At 34.2% G+C, this 23,887-nt stretch overlaps 1 protein-coding gene across 2 annotated transcripts in view; it reads right to left on the reverse strand.

The window, feature by feature from the left end:
* Positions 1 to 23,887, reverse strand: part of LOC306887728 (cyclin-dependent kinase 14) — a gene marked incomplete at both ends in the record, with an annotated part of 151,773 nt that overhangs the window by 93,909 nt on the left and 33,977 nt on the right. Inside the window, 4 exons of one of the 2 annotated variants that reach the window (XM_079445718.1) lie at positions 1,625 to 1,704; positions 5,769 to 5,863; positions 8,766 to 9,005; positions 18,978 to 19,063. In XM_079445718.1, coding sequence (XP_079301844.1) covers positions 1,625 to 1,704; positions 5,769 to 5,863; positions 8,766 to 8,990 — 400 coding nt within the window. Of the gene's footprint in view, positions 1 to 1,624; positions 1,705 to 5,768; positions 5,864 to 8,765; positions 9,006 to 18,977; positions 19,064 to 23,887 lie in introns of those variants that run through there. The other variant, XM_079445717.1, reaches the window with a different exon arrangement.

The following is a 23,887-nucleotide window of genomic DNA, read 5'->3' on the forward strand; positions in this document are numbered from 1 at the left end:
GAGAACCACTTAATATTCAAGCCCATTACCACTCCCTCGCATATTGGCTTTAGATCACAAAACATGTCTTTAAAAATTTAAATCAATATATTGTTTTCTGTGAATGAGTAAGCTGAATGATTTTCACATAATTGTGAAGTAAATATTCTAGCTTACAAGACTGATTACTCAAAAGTCTTATTCAGGACGATTTAGTGTGGCTTTTATGGCCTTATTTCAGCTACATTATTTTCCCTAAAACTTACTAACCACGCATAATGTTTTTTTTCTAAGAAATGCAGACATGTACATCCATCTTGGTCACATATTATTGTAGCACAGTTTGTGCTGAATACAAAAAAAATTACATGTTGGTCAATAGTATGATTTAAGAAGCTGAAATAAGCACAAATATCAGGGCATGTCAACACATCTCAAGGGCCCCAAAATGACCTCAGACCCCAGAGGGTTAAGGAGCTGGCTGTATGGTTCAGTCTTAACAACCTGGAGCTTAACACACTCAAAACTGTGGAGATGATAGTGGACTTCAGGAGAACCCCCCCTGCTCTCCCCCCACTCACCATCATGAACAGCACTGTGACTGCAGTGGAGTCATTCAGATTCCTGGGCAGCACCATCTCTCAGGACCTGAAGTGGGACATTCACATTGACTCAATTGTCAAAAAGGCCCAGCAGAGGTTGTACTTCCTTTGCCAGCTGAGGAAGTTCAACCTGCCACAGGAGCTGCTGAAACAGTTCTACTCTGCCATCATTGAATCCGTCCTCTGCACTTCAATAACTGTCTGGTTCAGCTCAGCTACCAAATCTGACCTCAGAAGACTACGGAGAGTAGTCCGGACTGCTGAGCGAATCCCTCCCCACTCTCCAAGAACTGTACTTATCCAGAGTGAGCAAAAGGGCTGGTAAAATCACTCTGGACCCCTCACATCCAGCACACTCCCTCTTTGAACTGTTACCGTCTGGTCGACGCTACAGAGCTCTGAGCACCAGAACGACCAGACACAGGAACAGTTTCTTCCCTCAGTCAATCCGTCTCATGAACACTTGACAATAAATGTGGAACACACAACTCTATTATTTTTTCATTTCAAATTTGCACATATCAGACCTGTACACACATAATTGTCTACATTATATATTGTGTTTTTGCTGTTTTGTACATTGCCTATTTAGATATTTGTATATTATTCTTTTATTATCTGTGTCCTGTCCTGTTGGTGTCTTTCTGTCGCACTGTGGAGCTTCTGTCACTACAACAAATTCCTAGTATATGTAAACATACTTGGCCAATTAAGCTCATTCTGATTCTGATATGTATAAGACAAGTTTGTACAAGATGTAGTTGTAGTTCATGCATCTTTTCTGCAAAGACATTTAACAAGTGATTTACATCATGTTCACAACTTCTTGTGTGCTGCACTTGGAACAGAATTTTCTAGAATTAACTAGAGGGTTAATACAGAACAAGTTACTTGAATCATGTTGTAGTTACATTTTCAAGTTGACTAGTTAAAATTAGTAAAAAAAAAAAGAGAATCTGTCAAATGTTCTGAAAAAAAATCTAGATTAAAATTTTTTGCCATATCGCCCAGCACTACTGGCAAGTGATGGAGAGATGGCTCACCTTCTCTAATCGCTGTGAACGGTGTTCCCTCTTCCTCCTGCAGACGAATCACTTTCAACGCAACCAGCTTCCCATTCACCCTAAAAACACACATCAACAGGTTTTATATTCATCTGTATTACAGGACTGATCCATAAAAAACTGAGTGCACTGAATAAACGTTCCTGTAAATCAAACTCTGAGATCATGGGTTCGATTACCAGGAAATGCATGAACTAATAAAAATGCATACTTTGAAATCCAATGCAAGTCGATTTAACACAAATAAATAAATAATATTACTGAGTGAAACCGTATATTAAGGGATCCAAAATATCCAAAATATTATTTACATATTTAATTGTAATATATATTATATTATAATAATACACTGTTTCACACTGAATTTTTTATTTATTTATTTATTTATTTATTTATTTATTTATATATATTCAAACAATTTTATAAATTTTTTAATAGATTTGTGTGCATTTGGCAGAAAAGGAAACTTTCTTAAATAAATAAATAAAATCTATCCATCTATCTATCTATCTATCTATCTATCTAATTTATTTAATTATTTATATTTATTCATTATAATAATTATATTTGATTTAACAATGCAAAGGCTGTAAAGGAATGATTTCATTTGCATTTAGTTTTATTTTAAAAGATTAAACAGAATTTAGAACACTTAAAACAAATAACAGATTTTGGGGAAAAAAAATACAATTAAAACAATACAATGAGGGGGGATCACGTGACGCTTTCAAGTCGCACGTTAGCTGAGCTCTGTGTATATTACAGTCTTTTACTGTTGTTCGTCTTTTTTATATTTGGGGTAGTTTTTTCGTTTGTCTTTGGTCTGGAGATGTCACACAGTCGGAAACTCGCTTATCTCTCACCATCATCCTCGCCAATTAAGAAGAAAACAAAACCGAGCCGACATTGAAGACAATATAGCGGTCACTATAAAGCAATTTGAGGACATTTTGAAGGCTGAATTAGCAGCAATGCGCACCGAATTCGCCTCTCACATGAATACAATCCAGAATATATGCTCTAAAGTTGACTTTTTAATCGGGGGACAGAGAGAGCAGAAAAAAGTGATCGGCGAACACACTGGCCATCTGGATGCCCTCGAGCAGCAGGTGACTGATTTACAAGACGCAGTAATCTCCGCCTGCTGGGACTACCTGAAGGGGCCGAGAATGATGACCCAATCGGCTTTCTGAAACAGTCACTATCGATCTGGATCACATCACTTGCGGGCAAACATATCGAGATCGAACGCATGCATCGAGTTTACTCCAGAGCTTCAACGGATCACTCCAAACCACGAGTGTTTCTCTTCAAACTGTTACGCTACAACGACAGGAATTTGATTCTGAATGAAGCAAGACACCGCGGTTCTGTGAAAGCGGGTGATGGTGCGATGTTGAGCTTCTCCCCGACTTCTCTCCCGTGACGGCAAAGAAGCGGAGCTCCTTCAGTGCAATACAGAAGGAATTGAATGCAGACCTTTCTTCAGTATCCAGCTACTCTGAAGATCGTCATGAAACACGGCGAGACCAAACTAATGCACTCACCGGATGAAGCGTGTCAATTTCAGAGCTCCATTCCTGGTCCTCATTCTCCTGGGATGGACGTGGCATAAGGGTTTGATAATACCGAGTGACTCGACTTCTGATTTACTGATCTAGAACTTCATGTGACAATCGGCTACTGGCAGTTCTAGAAACTTGTTATCACTAATGTACAGTTTTCAATGTACATGATACAATTATTTATGTTTGTTTACAACTACTGCGATGAAAAAAGGTTGACATTGCTTTGATCCCGAAAGCTCATTTGTGGAAGGATGATGTTCATAGATACAATAATAAATATTACGTGGTGGTCTCTTTTCCTGCGACTGACAATAAAACTAAAGGTGTTTTGATAACTGTTTGAAGAAAGTTAATGCTGACAGAATTGCCTGTACATCCCTTGTGAGAAGTAATTATCCCTGATACTAACTGATAATTCTGTTGTTTCTGATTCAGCTGTTTGCTCTTTTCTCCTCGTACAATTATACAGACCATTGTTGTTTTTGTATTCATGCATGTAATTTTTTTTTTCTTTTCATGTACATTTTGCCTTTTAATTAAATAAAAACAATAAAATGAAATATACGTATATAAGTGTTGCAATAAATTATTATTAATTATTTTATATTTTAATAATTATTGCATTTTACATTTTTTGATATGAAAGGTTTTATGCATTCAATTTACTGACATGATTTTTGATTATTACAATTTAATTAAACCATTAAAACCGAATCCAGAAATAGACACAGAAAACCCAGAATTTTAGGAGAAACATATGGCCCTGTATGCAATATGATTTTATCCAATTGACTATTATCCAAAGAATATTGTTTGATAGGAGGGATTGAAGAAGTCATCAGAAAAGGAAAGTCGTTTAGTGTTTTTGTATAAAAAGCACTGATGGTTTGTGCTCATTGAGACCAGGAGCGAGTCTGAAGACAATAAACCGGGTCAGGAGTGATTTACTGTCACTTTAAGTCGATGAAATGCAATTTGGAGGCAGTGGAGTGAATCTGAACGCGCAGGTCATAATGAACTTACACACAAACACCATCATTACTATGAAAAACACTGACAATAGCGCACTATTCATTTCACGCTGGCTGGAATCTTATTTTCCAGATTTCCTCAGGCTCTGGTTTTATTACAGCAATATGAAGAATAATTTCATTCAGATTTCACATCGTAATAATTATCTGCCGCTGTCTTTGCTTACAGTTCCGTTGCTAAACGAGTCAAAGAGAAACACAGCAGGCACAAATAAAATTAACACCGCATGCAGTTACAGAGCAAACCCATACAAACTCAAAATAAATGAGGTATCAGATATCAGTAATTAAACAGACTGCAGCACATTCAACTGCAAAAGAGTAACTGCAGTTTAAATACTCAAGATTTCAATGATTACATATGTATTGAAATTGGTCTACTGTATGTGTTTTTATATTTCAGTACACATGAAGTAGAGGTCCATTGATACTGTATTTTTCTGATATGATAATGTGTTTAAAGAAAGGCATATAAAAGATTATTGTGCCGATAATACAAAGAAAAATCGACATGTGAATATGTTAAATTTTTATGAATAATGAGGGACTTAATCATAAACAAGAGTGAAATACATAGGGACTCTTATTTTGAAATTTATACATTATACTACTTCCAGCTGCAAGACTGAAATACACAGGGACTCTTATTTTGAAGTGTCTATGCTTTACTACTTCAGTTTTTCATTCAAAAAGGTGAGAGAAATATGGGACCCAAAATACCAGTAATATCCAGAGAAAAAAAAGATTTTATGCATAATGGCTTTTAATCACTTCCAATCAAGTCCGAAATACACTGTGACTCTTATTTTGAAATGTTTACACTATACTACTTCCAGCTGGTCATTCAAAAATATAAAAGAAATATGGGAACCAAAGAATTAATAATAACAAAAAATGTATAATACTGGATTTTTAATCATAAACAAGACTTATCTTAATTTGCATATTCTATGCTTTACTACTTTAGCTGTTCGTTCAAAAAGGTGAGAGACATGAAATATGCATCTAACAACATATTCTAATATAAAAACATAATGTAAACATTGTCAATCATAAGCGATCGTTAAGCATAAATGTGTACCATTCACTGATTGTGAACTGGGCACAAATCAATCACAAATAAAATAAATGTATTTAAAGCCACTAAACCGTTTCTCTGTAGTCCCTCTCATAAAACATCAATCTGTCATAAAGATAAATTCACCTCTCTTTCTCCCAAACTCTGTGTTTTCTGTCTCAATAATATTTCTGGATTCTGGTTTAATGGTTTAATTAAATTGTAATAATCAATTAAGCATGTCTAATCAATTAAATTCATAAAACTTTTACTATTTAAAAAATATTAATTACATTTAAAATAATTTTTTACAATTTTAACAATAATAGGGCCGTATGAAATGACTTTTTTTCTACATTACATTTCATTTTTCCCAAATTTGGTGTTTTCTTGTTAAATTTTTCTGGATCCTGTGTTTCATGATTTAATAAAAAAATTAATTTGCTCAAACCAGGATCTGAACTCACTTGCTCTTCCCTTTGTAGACGGTGGCGTAGGATCCCTCGCCGAGCTTCTCCAGCTTCTCGTACGAATCTGTTTTCCCGAACTTTGGGCTCGTGGGCTGAAACAGAGAGAGAGACGCTTTTATTACAGGATCCTGTGTGCCGCCGCAGCAGATGTGAAGTCAGCCGGGGATTCTGGGTCAGATCCAGGAGTCTTCCAGCAGGACCTCTCTGTATTAATGAGTCTGTGCTGTTTAACTGGAGCTGATGAATTGCTTCCTGTTAAACAGGAAATGAGCTCTGCAGGCTTTTACTGAGAGCGCTTTGAGTGCAGGTGAACTTTACTACAAAAAAACTCCAGTGGGTCTCATTCACTTACACTGCATGCATCTTAATGCTTTTATTCATGAAGGATGCATTAAATTGATCAAAAGTGACAGTAAAGACATTTATAATGTTACAAAAGATTTCTGTTTCAAATAAATGTTGTTTTTTTTTTACTTTCTATTCATCTGTGAATCCTGAAAAATAAATGCATCACGGTTTCCACAAAAATATTGTGCAGCACAACTGTGTTCAACATTGATAATAATCAGAAATGTTTGTTGAGCAGTAAATCAGTATATTATTATGATTTCTGAAGATCATGTGACACTGAAGACTGCAGTAATGATGCTGGAAATACAGCTGCAGATCACAGAAATAAATTCTGTTTAACACATATTCACATAGAAAACAGTTATTTTAAACTGTAATAATATTTTACTATTTTACTGTATTTATTATTTATTTTTACTGTATTTTTACTTTTACATTTTAAATACATTTTAATTTTAGGAGGAAACTGGTTAATTTTTGTGCTGTTTTCATCTTCATCAGGATGTGACGTTTTCTTACACCTGTATTACACTGGTGACTCATCGATGACTCATAATTATTCATGAGAATGCCTGTCCTCATCCAATGAGAAGACGCTTCTCTTAATTATTCATGACAGCATGTGTTGATTTCCTATGACAGACGCTTCAGATCACCTACAGTAAATCAGAGTATGTGTTTATTAAAAAGTAAAAAATAAAAAGCTTACTAAAATTAATAATACAATTTTATAATAAAAAACTAAAACTAAAAACTCTTACAAAGAAGTAATTAAAATTTAAAAATGTATTTTTAAATAAAATAAAAATACTAAAATGAATAAATCATATAATCATTCATATTTTTCATTAGGATTTTATTTGTTTTTAAGAAGTTTCAGATTTTTTATTTTATAAGATTATTTATTTTAACAGTACCTTTTATGACTATTCATTTTAGTACATTTTTGTATTTTGATTCTTTTTATTTCAAAATATTTTATATTGTTTTTATAATTTCACATTATGTTTTTATTTGTTTTTGTTTTTTTTATTATTTATTTAAATTTATATTTTGATTTTAATTGTTTTTAGAAAGTGTTTAATTTAGATTTCTTTATTTATTTAGCAAATGCACAGTGATGCTCGTGAAAACGCAGCGTTTCTTCAGTAATCAGGTTTGCAGCCTGACACCGATCCTCTGCAGCGATCGGTGTGAAAGATTAGCGGACTCTTCCCAGATAAGCGTTTGCTCCGAAGCGGCTGTAACCGCAAACCCTGCACGCTTTATCAACACCAGACACCAGCAGTCTCTAAATATCACCTCAGCACGCCTTTATTATCCTGATGGAGGTGTTCGGGAGTACAGGGGCCCTGTGGAGAACAGGTTGAGTGGGTTTTCTAAGTAAGAAGGTCTGTGGGAGGATAAGGAGAAGGGTGTGATGGGAAAGAGGTCAGGCTCTCTCTCTCCGCTCCTTCTATCTGGCCTTATGCTCATCCATTTTTCATTGGTGTGAATCAGCAAGTAAATGTGCTCGCGAGCTGCTTTCTTCAAACGGCCACCTTCAGTTTTCTCTCTGAGGTCAAATGTGTCTTGCTTTCGGAGTTGCATACTTTTTAAATTCAATTGAAATAAATATAATAATTATACAAAATGCTGTATGTAAGGTTTAACAAAGCTAATTAATCAAATAATAATGCAAAAAAATAATAAAATCATTAAAAAGTCAAATTAAAACAATCTAAATTAACTAAAAATGAATAAAATTATACAGTAAAAATAAAAACAATTTTAAAATAAAAAATAAAAATAAAAAACTATGAAAGATTAATGAAAAATTTAAAAGTAAAATTAAAATAAATATTTTAAAACAAAAAATCTAAAAACACTAAAAATGAAAACAAAGTAAAATTGAAATAAATCCATTTAAAAATAAAATAAAATAAAAACTTACTAAAATTAATAAAAGTAAAATTTAAAATAATAATAAAAAAATAAAAAAAACTTACTAAAAATGAATACAATTAAGGAAAAATTAAAACAAATACTTAAAAAATTAATCTAAAAACACTTACTAAAATTGAAAAAAAACAAAATGTAGAATTAAAATAAACCAATTTAAAATAAAAGTTCAAAATAAAGTACAAAAATGAATAAAATCACAAAAAATAAAACAAATAATTAAAAAGATTAAAAATCTAAAAATCAGAATGTAAAATCAGAAATAAATAAATACATTTTTGAAAAAATAAAAACCATATAAAAATGAAACTCTTATTTAAAAAGATATTTGAGATATTGTAATTGTATATCTGCATATAATACGATGATTAACCAACATCAGAGAAGCGTGAACGTGAAAGTGTTGATAAATTATTGATATATTAACAACTTAATGTTTTAGCTCAAAGGGGATCAGCAGACACAAATGTTCTGGAATCCCTGATGTAGTATGTGTTAAATAGTTCACTAAGACATGTCTAATGATCATTATAATAAAAACTAAATAAAATAAACAAGCAGAATCGCAGAATAAACAGAGCTAATGAAGCTCTCAAACAATATCTACAAGTCAAGCACATGTTAGGTTTATAAATGAGCCGTGTGGAGGACGATCAGAGAGTCATGAAGTCTAATGATCATTATAAACGAGCGTTCACTCACGGAGCTGGGGCTGGAGTGACGGCGGAGTTTGGGCGACTCTTTGCCGGAGGACGAGCTCTTGGCGTTGATGCAGGCGTTGTTCTCTGAATGCACGCGCTTCACCTGACCGGCCGGTTTCTCGAAGGGGTCGAAGCCGCTCTGCGTCCGCTGCACCTTCCGGTCCTCAGGTATAGTGTCCAGGGGCTTGATGACCGAGTCCGATCCCTGGCAGCTGCGAGTGGACATCTTGGTGACACATATCTGAGAAGAAGAATGTCATCAGCACTGTCGCTTTCCACCAGGAACGTGCTTAAAACAAGATGCATTTACTTCAGAAGCAAAACTGTGTCGGAAAAGGATGACTCTTTTTAGAGTTCAGTTAATTTTATAGTTTAGTTTTTTTTTTTTATGCATGATTTAGCTTGAAGTATATCTCATTTTAAGCATCTTTGCATTTTTAAAATGCAAAAAAAAAAAAAAAAAAAAAAAAAAAAGAACAACAAAATATTGTTTTCAGTGAAAAGGCGGCACAAGTTGAGCTCTAATCTAATGCATTTATGCTCATGTTCATACAAATCCACAAGACAATCTTATGCAGGTCATACACCCTGAATCAACAAACCTAAATTAAATACTTAACAAAAATTATTAATTAAACAATTGTACAATAAAAAAATGAAATCATTACAATCTTTAAAAATTCAAATTAAAAATAAATTATTTTAAATTACAAAAACAAATCTAAATTAAATTACTTGCGCGAATAAAATCATTAAAATTAAATTTAAATTCATTCAAATTAAAATATTTTAAAATGAAATGAAATCACTCGCTAAAACCTACTAAAATCATAATGTAAAATTTAAATAATTTTAAAATTAAAACAATTGCTGAAAATTTATAAAATCATTAAAAATGTACAATTCAAATAAAATAATTGTAAACTTAAAAATAAATAGAACATTTTAAACCAATCATTAAAATTTAAAAATAATAAATAAGTAAAATAAGTTTAAAAAATTGTAAAAAATATATCTAAATGAAACGCTTACTATTAAATTAATAAAAAACACTTAAATATATTAAACAAAATTAGAATGAAATCATTTAAAAAGTAAAATTAAAATCATTTTAAAATAAAAACATTTACTGAAAATTAATAAAATCATTAAATTAAATAATTAAAAAACACAATTAATCAAATTACACTTAAAATTAATCAAAATATTAAAAAGTTAAATAAAAAAATAAATTTAAAACACTACAAAAAATCTAAATAAAGTGTGGCAGTGTGGCAAGAAAAATCATCATGCATGGTTTTGCTTGAAGTAAATCTCCTTTTAAGCATCTTTGCCTCTTTTAAACACAAAAACAAGGTAAAAATCCTTGTCTGCAGTGAAAAGACGTGTGAAAGTTGAGCTCTGATCGCTAAAGTCACGTCCACGTTCACACAAATCCACAAGACAGTCTGCTGGATTTCTTCACAGAGGTTTGGTGCGGTTCACACCCCTGCGAGGTTCAGACTTTCATCTCAGCTCAGACATCAATTCAGCTGCTGCATTACAGCCTACGGTACATTTCCATCACACACACAAGCATTAATCTAAAGAGCGTGAACCTACCGGCCACTCCATCGCCGCCGGACTGTGAGCAGCACAAAAGGCCCGCAGCAGCATGTCATGTCAGCGGTCTACCATTAAACATTCACGAGGAGCGTCCCGTGAACCGCCTCTAACCATCGCCCGCGGTTCACTTACACGGGCCGAGTTTCACCAAGAGTCAGAGAGTCAGAGAGACTCAAACAGCTCAGACTAACATATATCAACTTTCAAACAACTTTGTGGCAAGAATTGAGCTAAACAAATGATTCAGCCATGCCTTCTAGAAATACAACAAACACACACACACACATACATACAGATACACACTACTGTTCACAAGTTTGGAATAATTGAGATTTTTAGATGTTTCTGAACAAAGCATTTATTTGATCGAAAATACAGTAAAAATTGCTAAATATTATTGTGATTCAAAACAGCTGTTTTCTGGGTGAATATGTGTTAAGCTGTATTTTCAGCATCATTACTCCAGTCTTCAGTGTCACATGATCTTCAGAAATCATTCTAATATACTGATTTACTGCTCAACAAACATTTCTGATTATTATCAATGTTGAAAACAGTTGTGCTGCACAATATTTTTGTGGAAACCGTGATGCATTTATTTTTCAGGATTCACAGATGAACAAAGTTCAAAAGAACAGCATTTATTTGAAATAGACATCTTTTGTAACATTATACATGACTTTACTGTCACTTTTGATCAATTTAATGCATTCTTGATGAATATTAATATTAATTTATTTGGAAAAAATCTTAAATAACTGTAATTAAGTTTTGCTTATTTTTTTAAGTTTTGCTTTTTTTTCTTGCTGACATCCAGATTTCACCGAGGTATTCAATACGTTTTTTTTGTAAGTTGTAAGTTTTTTTTTTATGTATGCAATTTAAGCTAGAGTAAAACAGTGAAACTGGGATATAGAGTCTGAGAACTCTTCAGATTGAAGCTCCTGTTAAACAGAAACTCTGAAGTGAAACCAGGCGAGATAAATGACGTTTTTCTCTGTTTTTCTTCCCGTCCTGACAGGCCAGTATTTGAAACATGACCTTTTTGAAAATGAACAGAAACAGAGGCTTCGGAGCAGAACGGAGCCGTCGTCACTGTCTCTGATCTCAGTGCTTCTGCATTAAACCGTCTGAATACCAAAAACCTGTGCATGGCTCTTTGTGTCTCTATTCTGTTACAGACTCCGCCTCTTGAGCTATCAATCAGACTGCAGACAGACTCCGCCTCCTGAGCTGTCAATCAGACTGCAGACAGACTCCGCCTCCTGCGCTGTCAATCATGAGTGAGATGTAAATGTCGTGAGCGTGTTTATTGTTCTAGATGCTCGAGACACAATGAGCACTAATTGAGTCTCAATCATCCCGGTTGTTCGTTCACAAACACACATCAGGATCGTTTCCATCATGATGCTTCTCTTAAAACTGCAGATGTTTTCTCATTTCAGTTGTAATTCCCAGCACAACGTCCATATAAACACTGAACTGCATGATGAAGGGTTGATAAACTGAATTTACAGAAATAGATGTTCTTAATATGCTAGTTTTAGTGACTGTTTGTATTTTTACAAACAGTTTGAATGAATTAAGATATCAATTAATTAATAAAAAAATTAAATTAAACAAAAAAATTAAATCATAAACATATCAATTAAAAAATAAATAAATAAACTATAAAAATTAAATACAAAATTTAAACATAAATAAAACTTACAAATGACAAAAATAAAAAAAACATAGTAAATAAATATAATTATAAAATATAATAAATCATATCATTAATACAAATTAATAAAAGATTAAATACATTAAATTAAAAATAAATAACAGAAAAAATAAAGGAAATAATAAAATAACACAAAAACATCAAATAAACAAATTAAAAGCAAAAGCAAAAATTTTATTATAAATAAATAAAATTTTAAAATATAATAAATAAAAATTGGATATATAAAATTGTGAAAAAAATACAATACAAATTTAAAATAAATTGCAAACAGAATAAAATTAATGAAAATAAAATTTAGAAAAATAAATAAACTAACTAACAAAACAGGAGACTCAAGAGACTCTGAAGGAGGAAACCACATCCTATCTAGAGAACAGAAGCAGACACAAAGCGATGACTTAACAACGCCCCAACATCACTGCAGACAGCAAGCACCACTCACACTTACATTAGAACCTGTACAATCTAATTACTAACAGGCCCTAGGATTCTGGGAAGCTAAGATACTACTACTGTGCAATTAAAGGTGAATTCTGAAAACTTTTCATGCCGGCAATTAGCCAAACTAATGCAACTGAGCCAGTAAACTAATCCAGATATTACAACATTAAAGTGCCATCAGTTTCCTCCAGCTCTCATGGGCAAATAATCCAAAGAGAAAGCATCATCAGCTCTGACTCCAGAGCCTTTAATCCACAAACCTTCATTAGAGCTGCTCACAATCACACACAATGCATCTCATTACATCTGGATATTTTAGCCAGTTCTTATTTCTGTCTATTAAAAGATTCACACACATGAACTAACCAGTCTGTGATTTCTCCACATCAAACAATACTAATGACATGCTTTTATTCCAGACGAGAGGAGACGGTCTGATTCACTGCTGATCTTCAAGCCTGACTGTACAGTATGTGGGATTCAGAGCTCTTAATAATGGAAACCGTCAACACTGAGCGCTGCCGAAAACACACAGACTCTGAGCATGAACAGAGTCATGAAATCAGTATCGGACACGACTCTCTCTCGTCTCAAACGCATCAGGAGCCGCTCTGAAAGCAAACTCAGCTGCGAAGCACATCTAGAACTGGTGGGATGCGCTCCAGATGGCATTCATGATGCATAAAGAACCGCCGACACAAGGAGACAAGCACGTCGGAGGATCTCAGTCACGTGCGGCACAGAATAAAAGCCTCTGAATACGGTGCAGAAAGATGCACAAACAGAAAATAAGAAGGTAAAGATAAAATAAATACAGATAAAGATCTATTTAAATAAAATGAAGAGAGGAAATAAGAATAAATAAATACATTTTGAAATACAAAATATATAAAATATAATTTATATAATTTAAAATATATAATATTTTTAAAATAAATTACAAAATAATAAATAAATAAAAATTATAATTATATAAAATAATGATATTATATACATTATATTAGGGGTGGGAATCACCAGAGGCCCCACGATACGATATTATCACGATACAATATTATTGCGATTTTAAATATAATACCTTTTACCAACTTCAAACCTATGACTATCTTTGAACGGTGGCGTGTGAGATGAGCCCTCAAGTTTGTGGTATTCTTAGAGTATTTTACTTTCATATGACACTCCTTGCAAAAAAGTTTTTTAGCCTGGTTCTCATTACAGTACCTGGAGATTTGGTTTGTCCTCACACTACACATAGTATATAACTCTAACACATAAATATAACTAAAAAATAAATAAATAAATCACTGGATAGATTAAAATAAAATAATAAACAAAAAAATAAAGTGTGGTAATACTATTATGTTTTAAAATAAAAAGGGACTAATAAATAAAAATACTATGATTTTATAGTAAACTTAAAAATAAAATGATAATGTTTACTTTTTTATGTGAATTTTCATCATTTTCAAACTTAATTAGTGGGTTGCCGCAAGTAAGTATACGCGCTTCTGATTGAAGAGCATCAGTGAACGAAATGTCACGTTTTTGCATTCTGCTTTGAAAACGGCAGCGAATAGCCTAGAATTATGCTTTCAGTTCGAATAGAAATCTTATACAGATCTTATAATTGATTTTATAATTCTGCTAAATAGTATAATAAAAGATCGATACATGGCGTCCATGTATCGATACAGAGTTGCCGCGGAAACTATCTATGCTGTATCGATTTTTTCCCCCACCCATAAACACACACACACACAATGAATAAATGATCAAAATTAGAAAAATTAAATTTTAAAAATACACAAAAATTAATGAATAATCAAAATTAGAAAAATAATAAATTAATTAATTAATTAAAAATACATAAGAATGAACAAAATAAGAATTAATAAATATGTAAGCACATAAACATATAAAGAATAAGAATATTATAAATAAAAAATAGAAATACAAAAACAAAAGAAATAAATTATAAATAATAAAAATTAAAATAACTGGAAAAATTTAAAATAAAAACTAGAAAAACAAATAAAAATGAATAAATAAATAAATAAATGAATAATTATCAATAAATAAAATAAAGAGAAAAATAACTAACTCATGGAAACATGGAAAAACTAACTAACAAACAAGGAACTTTTGCTTCCTATTTAGAAAAAAAAAAGTATATATGTATATACACACACACACACACAGAACCCTGCCCCAATAAGTAAGTCTTTTTACAGTCCTGAAACAAACAGAGTTGTGTGATTTAAATGAACACACAGAGCTGTAATGTCATGCAGCAGAGAGCGTGTGCTGTTTGTCATCGCAGAGTTTGCCGACGGCGTCAGGAGCGTTACTGCTAAATAAATGACAGAGACTCCAACAAAAGACTAAAACATCTACAGCTGAGAAACAATCCTTCATATTTAAGAATCCACTGGGAAAACACTCCCTGATTACAGAAAACCGAGTAAAGAGGAAATCCAAGCCAAACAAGCCATGCAGATAGGAAGCCTGATAATGATACTGCTGTAGTTTAGGGCTGGGAGACGTCGCTAAAGCATTACATCTCTGTGTTTCTGATCTAATGTGCAGCGAGAGAGAAACAATCTGAAGGGTTTCTAGTGTTGCTTCATTATCTCAGTGCATTTTCAGCTCTGATCTCTTCATAATGAATGAATCTCTCAACAACATCAGAGATTTCTGAGACGATCACTTAACATGCAACACTAGTTTTTGCAATGTTTATCAGTACTAAATGCTTACTGTTTCACATATTAATAAAATAATATGCAGTATGCAAATATGGTATGCATGTAATTTATTGTTTGCAACACACTACTGTTCAAAAGTTTGGGGTAAGATATTTTTTAAAGAAATTAATACTTATATTCATCAAGGACTCATTAAATTGATGAAAAGTGACATTAAAGACATTTATAATGTTACAAAAGATTTCTATTTAAAATGAATGCTGTTCTTTTGAACTTTCTATTTATCCGCGAATCTTGAAAAATAAAATGTATCACATTTTCCACAAAAATATTGCGCAGCACAACTGTGTTCAACATTGATAATAATCAGAAATGTTTATTGAGCAGTAAATCAGTATATTATTATGATTTCTGAAGATCATGTGACACTGAAGACTGGAGTAATGATGCTGAAAATACAGCTGCAGATCACAGAAATACATTACAGTTTAGCAGATATTCACATAGAAAACTGATTATAAACTGTAATATTTCAAACTTTTTACTGTATTTATGATCAAATAAATGCAGCCTTGGTGAGCAGAAGAGATCAATAATCAACATTTGAAACTGAACAGACTGCAGTCTTACTGTTAAATCAAGCACATCTACTCTGACTAAAGTCTGTTCGGTTACTGATCCAGACCTCTTCTGAATTAAACTATAATCTCGACTACATACTCGACTGATAGACACACTTCCAGAACACAGTGAGCTCCATTTCACAACATAAGAAGCTATTGAAAAGACTTCAATTATATGCATAAAGCATATGCATGCAAGAAAAGTAAAATAAAATAATAAAAATGCACAATTTTCACAATATTTATGTGCAACATGCTAACAGCAAATTCAATTTTGTTGATGTTGTCAGCGATGCAGCTCACTAGTTTGTAGAATACAGCAACAGAATTATGAAACATGAATGAAAACTCCAGCTTTTCCTGGCAATTACTGATGAAAAATCCTGAACTTAGCAATGCCACTGAGTTTGGCGTCCTTGACTGTGAACTCCTGTGATTAAAGTGAGTGCTAAACATTAGTTTTACAGAGATTGGATGGAAAAGGACAAGAAAAAAACAAGACAAAGGGTTGTACGGTATTAATGGCTAAATTGGCCGAGTTCCTGGCGGTGGCTCGTTTAATGGCTGTTTGGATCAGGACTCAACAACAGCAGCCTTCGCTCGAACTCGTCTCACAGGAGAATGTGTCTCAGAGAGCAAGCTTGTTTTCACTGGAGAGCAACTGATAGCATTAGTTACAGGCTGATTATCAGAACTAATACCTGCTTTCTGAAACACGACACCGATCACAGACAGATAGAACAATAGAACGATAGAACGACAGATAGATAGAACAAAAGACAGACAGACAGACAGACAGACAGACAGATAGACAGACAGATAGATAGATAGATCAAAAGACAGACAGAACGATAGACAGATCAAAAGACAGACAGAACGATAGACAGACAGACAGACAGACAGACAGACAGACAGATAGATAGATAGACAGATAGATAGATAGATAGATAGAACAAAAGACAGACAGAACGATAGACAGACAGACAGACAGACAGACAGATAGATAGATAGGGAAAGGGAAGTGGTGTGTGGCCATGTATGGTGAGCCATACTCTGAATTTGTGCTCTGCATTTAACCCATCCAAGTGTACACTCAGTAGTGAACACACACCTGGAGCAGTGGGCAGCCAATGCTGCGGCGCCCGGGGAGCAGTTGGGGGTTTGGTGCCTTGCTCAAGGGTCTCACCTCAGTCGTGGTATTGAGAGAGGAGAGAGTATTGGTTATTCACTCCCCCACCTACAATTCCTGCTGGACCTGAGACTCGAACCCACAACCTTCAGGTTACAAGTCCAACTCTCTATGCATTAGGCCACGATGGATGGATGGATGGATGGATGGATGGATGGATGGATGGATGGATGGATGGATGGATGGATGGATGGATGGATGGATGGATGGATGGATGGATGGATGGATGGATGGATGGATGGATGGATGGATGGATGGATGGATGGATGGATGGACAAAACGCTAGATATGCAAAATAATAGAACAAAGATAGAATGACAGACGGATAGAACGAACAACTGATGGACAGATGGATATATAGTGATATAAGGACAGACAGACGCAGTGTATCTGCTGAATGAAAGGAACGCATCTGTTCTGCAGGAGACTCTCGTCTGATAGTTGAAGGGACGAGAACGTCGAGCTGGACTCAAACCCGCATCAGCAACACACCACCACTCCCATGATCCTCCTCTGCTCGCACCGCTGTCTGAAGGACTGAGCTGCATTACAGCGCTGAGAGATGTAACCCAAGCCTTTGAGTGGATTATAATGGTCAAGTGCTCAAGAAGCGCTTGAGTGAGTTAAAAAAGGCTTGGCTAATCGTTTCTGAATTATAGATTGATAATTGTAGCAGACGTTTGCTCGGGAAAGCAAAGCAACGGTCAACAGCAGTAGGCTAATGACCAGATTTACATAAAACACCTAACAAATGGAGACACTGGCGTGATTAAAACTTTGTATCTATGACAATTAAGGGATGTTTACTCCCTTGTGAAATTAATTATGCACATATCTAATGCGAGCGGCCGTCGCTAATGAACGTCTCGAGTTCAAAAGACCTCGCAGTGTGACCTCAGCTTCATCTCTGACCACCAAAGCTTTGTTATGTGCTCAATGCTTCATAAAACATAAGCAATCTCACTGAGCACAAATTAATTCACATGCTGCTTTATTCTGGTTAGTGCACGGTATATGGAGTGAGGCTAGTTAAACTAGTTAACTAATATGGTATGTGCACTTGTTTCTTTTCTTGTCCTGAATTTTAATTGAGGTACCAAACAGGATGTAGAACGGAAATGCGGATTTTAATTCAAGGAAGTGGAACGCAATGCAGTTTATACAAGTCATTTTAACTAGAAAAGCACAGTTTGTCAAGAATATAAATGCTGGCCTGACAAAACCTTGACCAGACAGATAGATATACATAAAGATAGACAGAGTAATATAATGATAGATTGACAGACAGAACAATGTATAGAAGATTAAATTGATAGATGAATAGTTAGAGAGATAAATAGATAAAATGATGGATAAAAGGTAGATAGATAGATAGATAGATAGATAGATAGATAGATAGATAGATAGATAGATAGATAGATAGATAGATAGATAGATAGATAGATAGATAGATAGATAGATAGATAGATAGATAGATAGATAGATAGATAGATAGATAGTGATAATCTCAGTGTGTGAGTGACACACATCAGCGCCTGTCGCCGCATCGCCTCTGATCGCCGCAGGCCTCTGGGAAGCTGTGAGCCGCGGACACAGACGGGAGAGTGGCCTGCTTCCTCCTCCATCATCTCCCTCCCTCCCTCCCTACACACTCCCTCCCCGGGGCGCATCGCAACAGCAGCGCATCCCTAACAAACAGGACAGATGCGTGAAGCATGCATCTCCACCGTCTCAATAAACCAGCGATTCTCAGGTGGGCCGACCCGCTCCGGACATGACCGCACGTCACAAGCAAGATGTGTGCATTACTGCATGGGCGCATTTCCTGCATTTATATAGACATTAACCGTGATGATGGCAGCATCTGGGGAGTGTTTGTGGCGATCAGCATGCACCGAAAGGGAGAAAGGTGCAGCGCTCTTACCTTATTGCAGTCACTGTTTGCAGGAAACAGTTCACCTGAGTGCCTCTCGCATGCAGACGCAACGCATGCAGGCCAATCGCCGCATTCAAAACATCTCTCTCCGACTCGGACGGCTGGAAGCCTGGAGAGCGTACTAAACCAAAAGAGACTGTGGATGAAGGGGGGAGCTTTCAGAGTGACGTCTGGAGCATCGCTGTGTGACGCAGGTTGAGTGTATGGCGCGTTCGGCACAGCTCGAGGGTTGCATTAGAAATGCGATGCACCGTGGCTCATGCCCTCATCAAGTCGCCCGCTCTTGAGAAACGAGACGGGTTTTGAACTGCAACCCCTGTGAGTGAGATGGTCCGATCTGGAGCCGTGCAACCCTCTCTCTCTCTCTCTCTGTTTCTCTCTCAGCTATTGATTTACTCCAGCTCTGCACAGCTTCAGTGAAATATGAAACGCAGGCCTGCCAAGCTGCCATTTATCGTGAGTAACATTAACAAAAGTATCAGAAAGGAGAAAGGAGATGTCCTGCATCACTGCAGCTTCTGACAAACACCCGAAGAGAGGGACGAGACACACCATTCAAACCCACATCTCTGTGAAAGCATGAGAGCAACACGTCACATACATGTTAGGGCTGTCAAAAAAAATTCATTGAATTTAAAATAAAAATCCACAGTCGAATGAAAATATGTTGCATTCGGATTTTTTCAGCCATTTTTGACAGCCCTAAATTAATACATGTGCATCTCCTTTTAAGAACATCTCAGGTCGCATTTCACAGCACGAAGCATTAAGAACATATACAGCGGGTAAAATAAATATTGAACACGTCACTGTTTCTCAGTAAATATATTTCTAAAGAAGCCATTTACATGACATTTTCCCCAGATGTCGGTAACAACCCAAGTAATCCATACATACAAAGAAAACAAAACAAATAAGTTCAGAAATTAAGTTATGTGTAATAAATTGGAATAACACGGGGAAAAGTATTGAACACATGAAGAAAGGGAGTATCTCAATCAGTGTTGGGGGTAATGCATTGCAAGTTATGCTAATTTTGTACTCAGATTACTTTTTAAGTAACTAGTAAAGTAACGCATTACATTTGTTTGTTTTTTTATTAAGAAACAAATAAGCAAGTCCTGCCCAGGTGACAAAAAGTTATGCATTGCAATATTGCATTACTCCATAAAAAGTAACTAATTGCGTCACTTTTTATGGAGGAACGCAATATTGCAATGCATCACATAATCTCAAATATACTTAAAAATACTGCTATCGTTATCCGAATAGCTGCTTTATTGTTGAATTGAATTTGTTTCATAATTGGTTAATTTTAAATTAAACAACAATAACTCTCTTATTTTCCTAATTATTTTTGTGAAGCTGCTTCAGTCTGTAGTGTATAAAGCACTATAGAAATACACTGAGATTAAAACTTGGAGATTTATAACTAATATTAACATAAAATCATTTTAATATCAAAATTCATTGAATGATTCAGCCACAACCCCCTTCACCATATTATCTCCTTTATTTTTTACAATATTGTGAAATGCTGACTTAGAGTTTCCCCTCTAATATTAGTGTTTTTAGACGGTCAGAAACGGTTTATTTACCTGGATAAGCTGCACGGAGCTCAACCTCACACCTTCACAGATCGATACGGCTCGTACGAGGTCACCGCCTGACCCATAATTCAATAAAACAGGGGCTTCCACACAAACTCTATTTGCCTTATCAGCAGCGCAGGACCCAAGGACAGGAACGCCGCTATCGGCTCTCGCAGGAGACCGCTAACCTTGAGAGACGCAGGTGTTGCCATAAGAATGAGACACAGGGAGAAAACAACAGCATGAAGCTCTCAAACCCTCAATCTGTAGAGATCCAACATGGAAAACAACCACATACAATGACCGGCTAATAACAGACACGGTTTGGGTTAGTTGCCTGCTGACTAACTTGGACTAGCTGGTTAGCCATCAAAACTGCTAGTGAGGCTGGTCAACTAGTAAAGTATTTCTATTAAAGTAGGTTGACAAAGGCAGTGTTATTAAAAGGCTCAAATGACTTGGATTTTTATTTAATTATTATTTTAATTTTCCTAAAACATATTTTAATGTTAATAAAGTTTTTTTTGCACAAAAATAAATAAATTAGTGCTGTCAAATGATTAATAGCGATTAATCGCATTCAAAAGTTTTTGCTTACATAATATATATATATATATATGTGTGTATTGTGTATATTTATTATGCATATATAAATACACACACATACAGCATATATTTTGAAAATATTTACATGCATATATTTATTTTCATATAATATATATCATGTATAAATATATTTAAATTAAAAATGTTGCATATTTTTCTTAAATATATACATGCATGTGTTTGTATTTATATATACACATAATAAATATACACAGTACACACACATATATTATGCAAACAAAAACTTTTATTTTGGATGCGATTAATTGTTTGACAGCACTAAAATAGATATGTGGAAAAATGATTATTCTGACCCTCTCTCTATAACGACCTGTTTTAAGGGGCGTGTCCTTTAAGGCTTGTCAGTAATCAGCCACTGTTATGATTGGCTAGCGATGATTTTGTGCCCCTGTGATGTCATCTTGCACGAGACGTTTTTGGAGCTTGATTAAATAAATGATTTGTTTATAATGAGGAGGATGTTTTAAGCTATGAACCTTGCAGGATTTTTTTAATGCTACAAAGACCTCTTATATCCCAAAAGATCAAGGCAAATTTGATTTCTCATGTCATGACCCCTTTAAGAAGCCTGTTACTTTCTTATATAAGCAATATTTAAACTGAAGATTCACCAATTTCCAAATATGAGTAAAAACTGACTTTGACTTGTAAATAAAATCCAGTTGGCCTGCAACTTATTATGAACTGAAACTGAAACACAATAAAAACATCACAAAATTGCACGTCATTACATTAATTCCACTGTTGTTAATGTAATGTTGTCAATGTAATTTTTTTATTATTTTAACTTAAATTTACAAATTAAATTAATGATTAAATTAACGTAATAGTTCAAAAATAAACTAAATTATTTTAATGTAAACTTTGTTCAATATTGGCATTTAATTATCTCCCTTTTAACTTAAATACAAGTTAACTACTAAATAAAATTATCATAATGCTTCTGAAATACAATTAATTTACTATTAAAATTAATTCAGTAATGTTATTAAATTTAAATATTTACTCAAACTTAAATTAATTAATATAATATTTAAAAAAAATATATAATTTAATATTAAAATTCATTCATTAATGTTATGTATATTTTACCTTACATTTTAATTAACAACTAATTTAAAATAACATACTTCTAAAATAAACAAAATAATTGTAAAACTAAAATTAATTTGATAACGTTGTTCAATAACAAAAAAAAAAAACTAAAATTAATTTTATAATGTTGCCAAAAATTACAAAGAATTTACTTAAATTTAAATTAACCAATAAATTAAATTAACAATACTTCTAAAATAAAATGACTTTAATACTAAAATCCATAAAACCCTTTTATCACAGTATTTTTTACTGTAATGCATTAATAACTTTACATTCATTGACGACACAGCAACTTATGAAATGACACTGAAACACAATATAATGATAAAAAAAATATATATATATATTATAATAAAATATAAAACATTAATATAAAAAAGCAGGCAAATAATCCTATTTGCATAGGGACAGTTCTGTAAAATAAATAATGCAAAATGATGGTGAATGGATAGAAGATAAGGCATATGAAATCTGAAACTGCTGCTGCAGGTCTGAGCCAAAATGGCCGTCTGGATTTGAAGATAACCTAATTCTCTGTGACACATTTGTAATGGATCGCCGCTGAGCGACTGATTGAGTTCTGATCCGAACGTAATCGAACAAAGATCTAGCCTACATCTGCAACACACATATATTCTGAAAACCAGTGTACTAGAGAATAAACAGTAGGCATTATTCCACAGTAAGCATTTCAAGTACGCATCACTGCAGAAATAGGACGGGTATGAGAAGATGCTATTCTGAGCACAGCTGTTCTCTGTCTTACGAATAAAGAGTCATTGAAGCATTTTCAGAAGCGAACTTCATTAGTAACCAGCCTTGTGTTCCTGTAAGGAGAGCATCAGCGTCTTATTGTCGTCTCATCGAGAAGAACTGAGTCTGAACAGAGACGCTTTTGAGACGAGAGCTGGAGGAAGCATCTGTCACTGGACTTCTGTCTCGTTAGAGAGAACATTATTCAGAACTGTGATGGGTCTACTTTTATTTGTGTGCACTCACAATATCAACAAAACGTTAATATTAATATTAATGTTAATATCGTCTTGAACAGGAGCGCTTGAATTCGCAAAAAGAACCGAAAGTCAGCGAATATATATGCCTCACAGACATGATAAATATATCTATAGAAAGCTTTAAATTACTACTTAATGAAATGAATCAAATCGAAAACAAAAACTCTTTCATTACAATCATAATCCGCGAAGATGCACTTCTCTCTAAAGGCACGTCTAATGAGGAGACGGCGAGTGTGGATCAGCATCTTCATCTTTGAGACACTGACACAGAAAACACTAGTTTATTAGTAAATAATTCAAATATCTCCTTACTATTTCCCCCAGACACATTCATGGTAATTACTTTTGCTGGGGCTTTACGGAAAGCTTTTTTGCGTGTATTTGAACGCAGAACTCTTCAGCTGCTGCTGCGGGACACTAAACACCGTCGAGCCGTTCTTGACAGTCGCGGCACGGACTCGTGGTGTTTCCACCTCCGCGGCTATTTTTTATTGATGGATGTCTAAAATATAAAAATAAGGGGAAGCCAAAAACAGGCCCGAGGCCAGCCCGCGTCTGAACTGTG

This window comes from Barbus barbus (assembly GCF_936440315.1).
Source record: "Barbus barbus genome assembly, chromosome: 21".
NCBI classification, from domain to species: domain Eukaryota; kingdom Metazoa; phylum Chordata; class Actinopteri; order Cypriniformes; family Cyprinidae; genus Barbus; species Barbus barbus.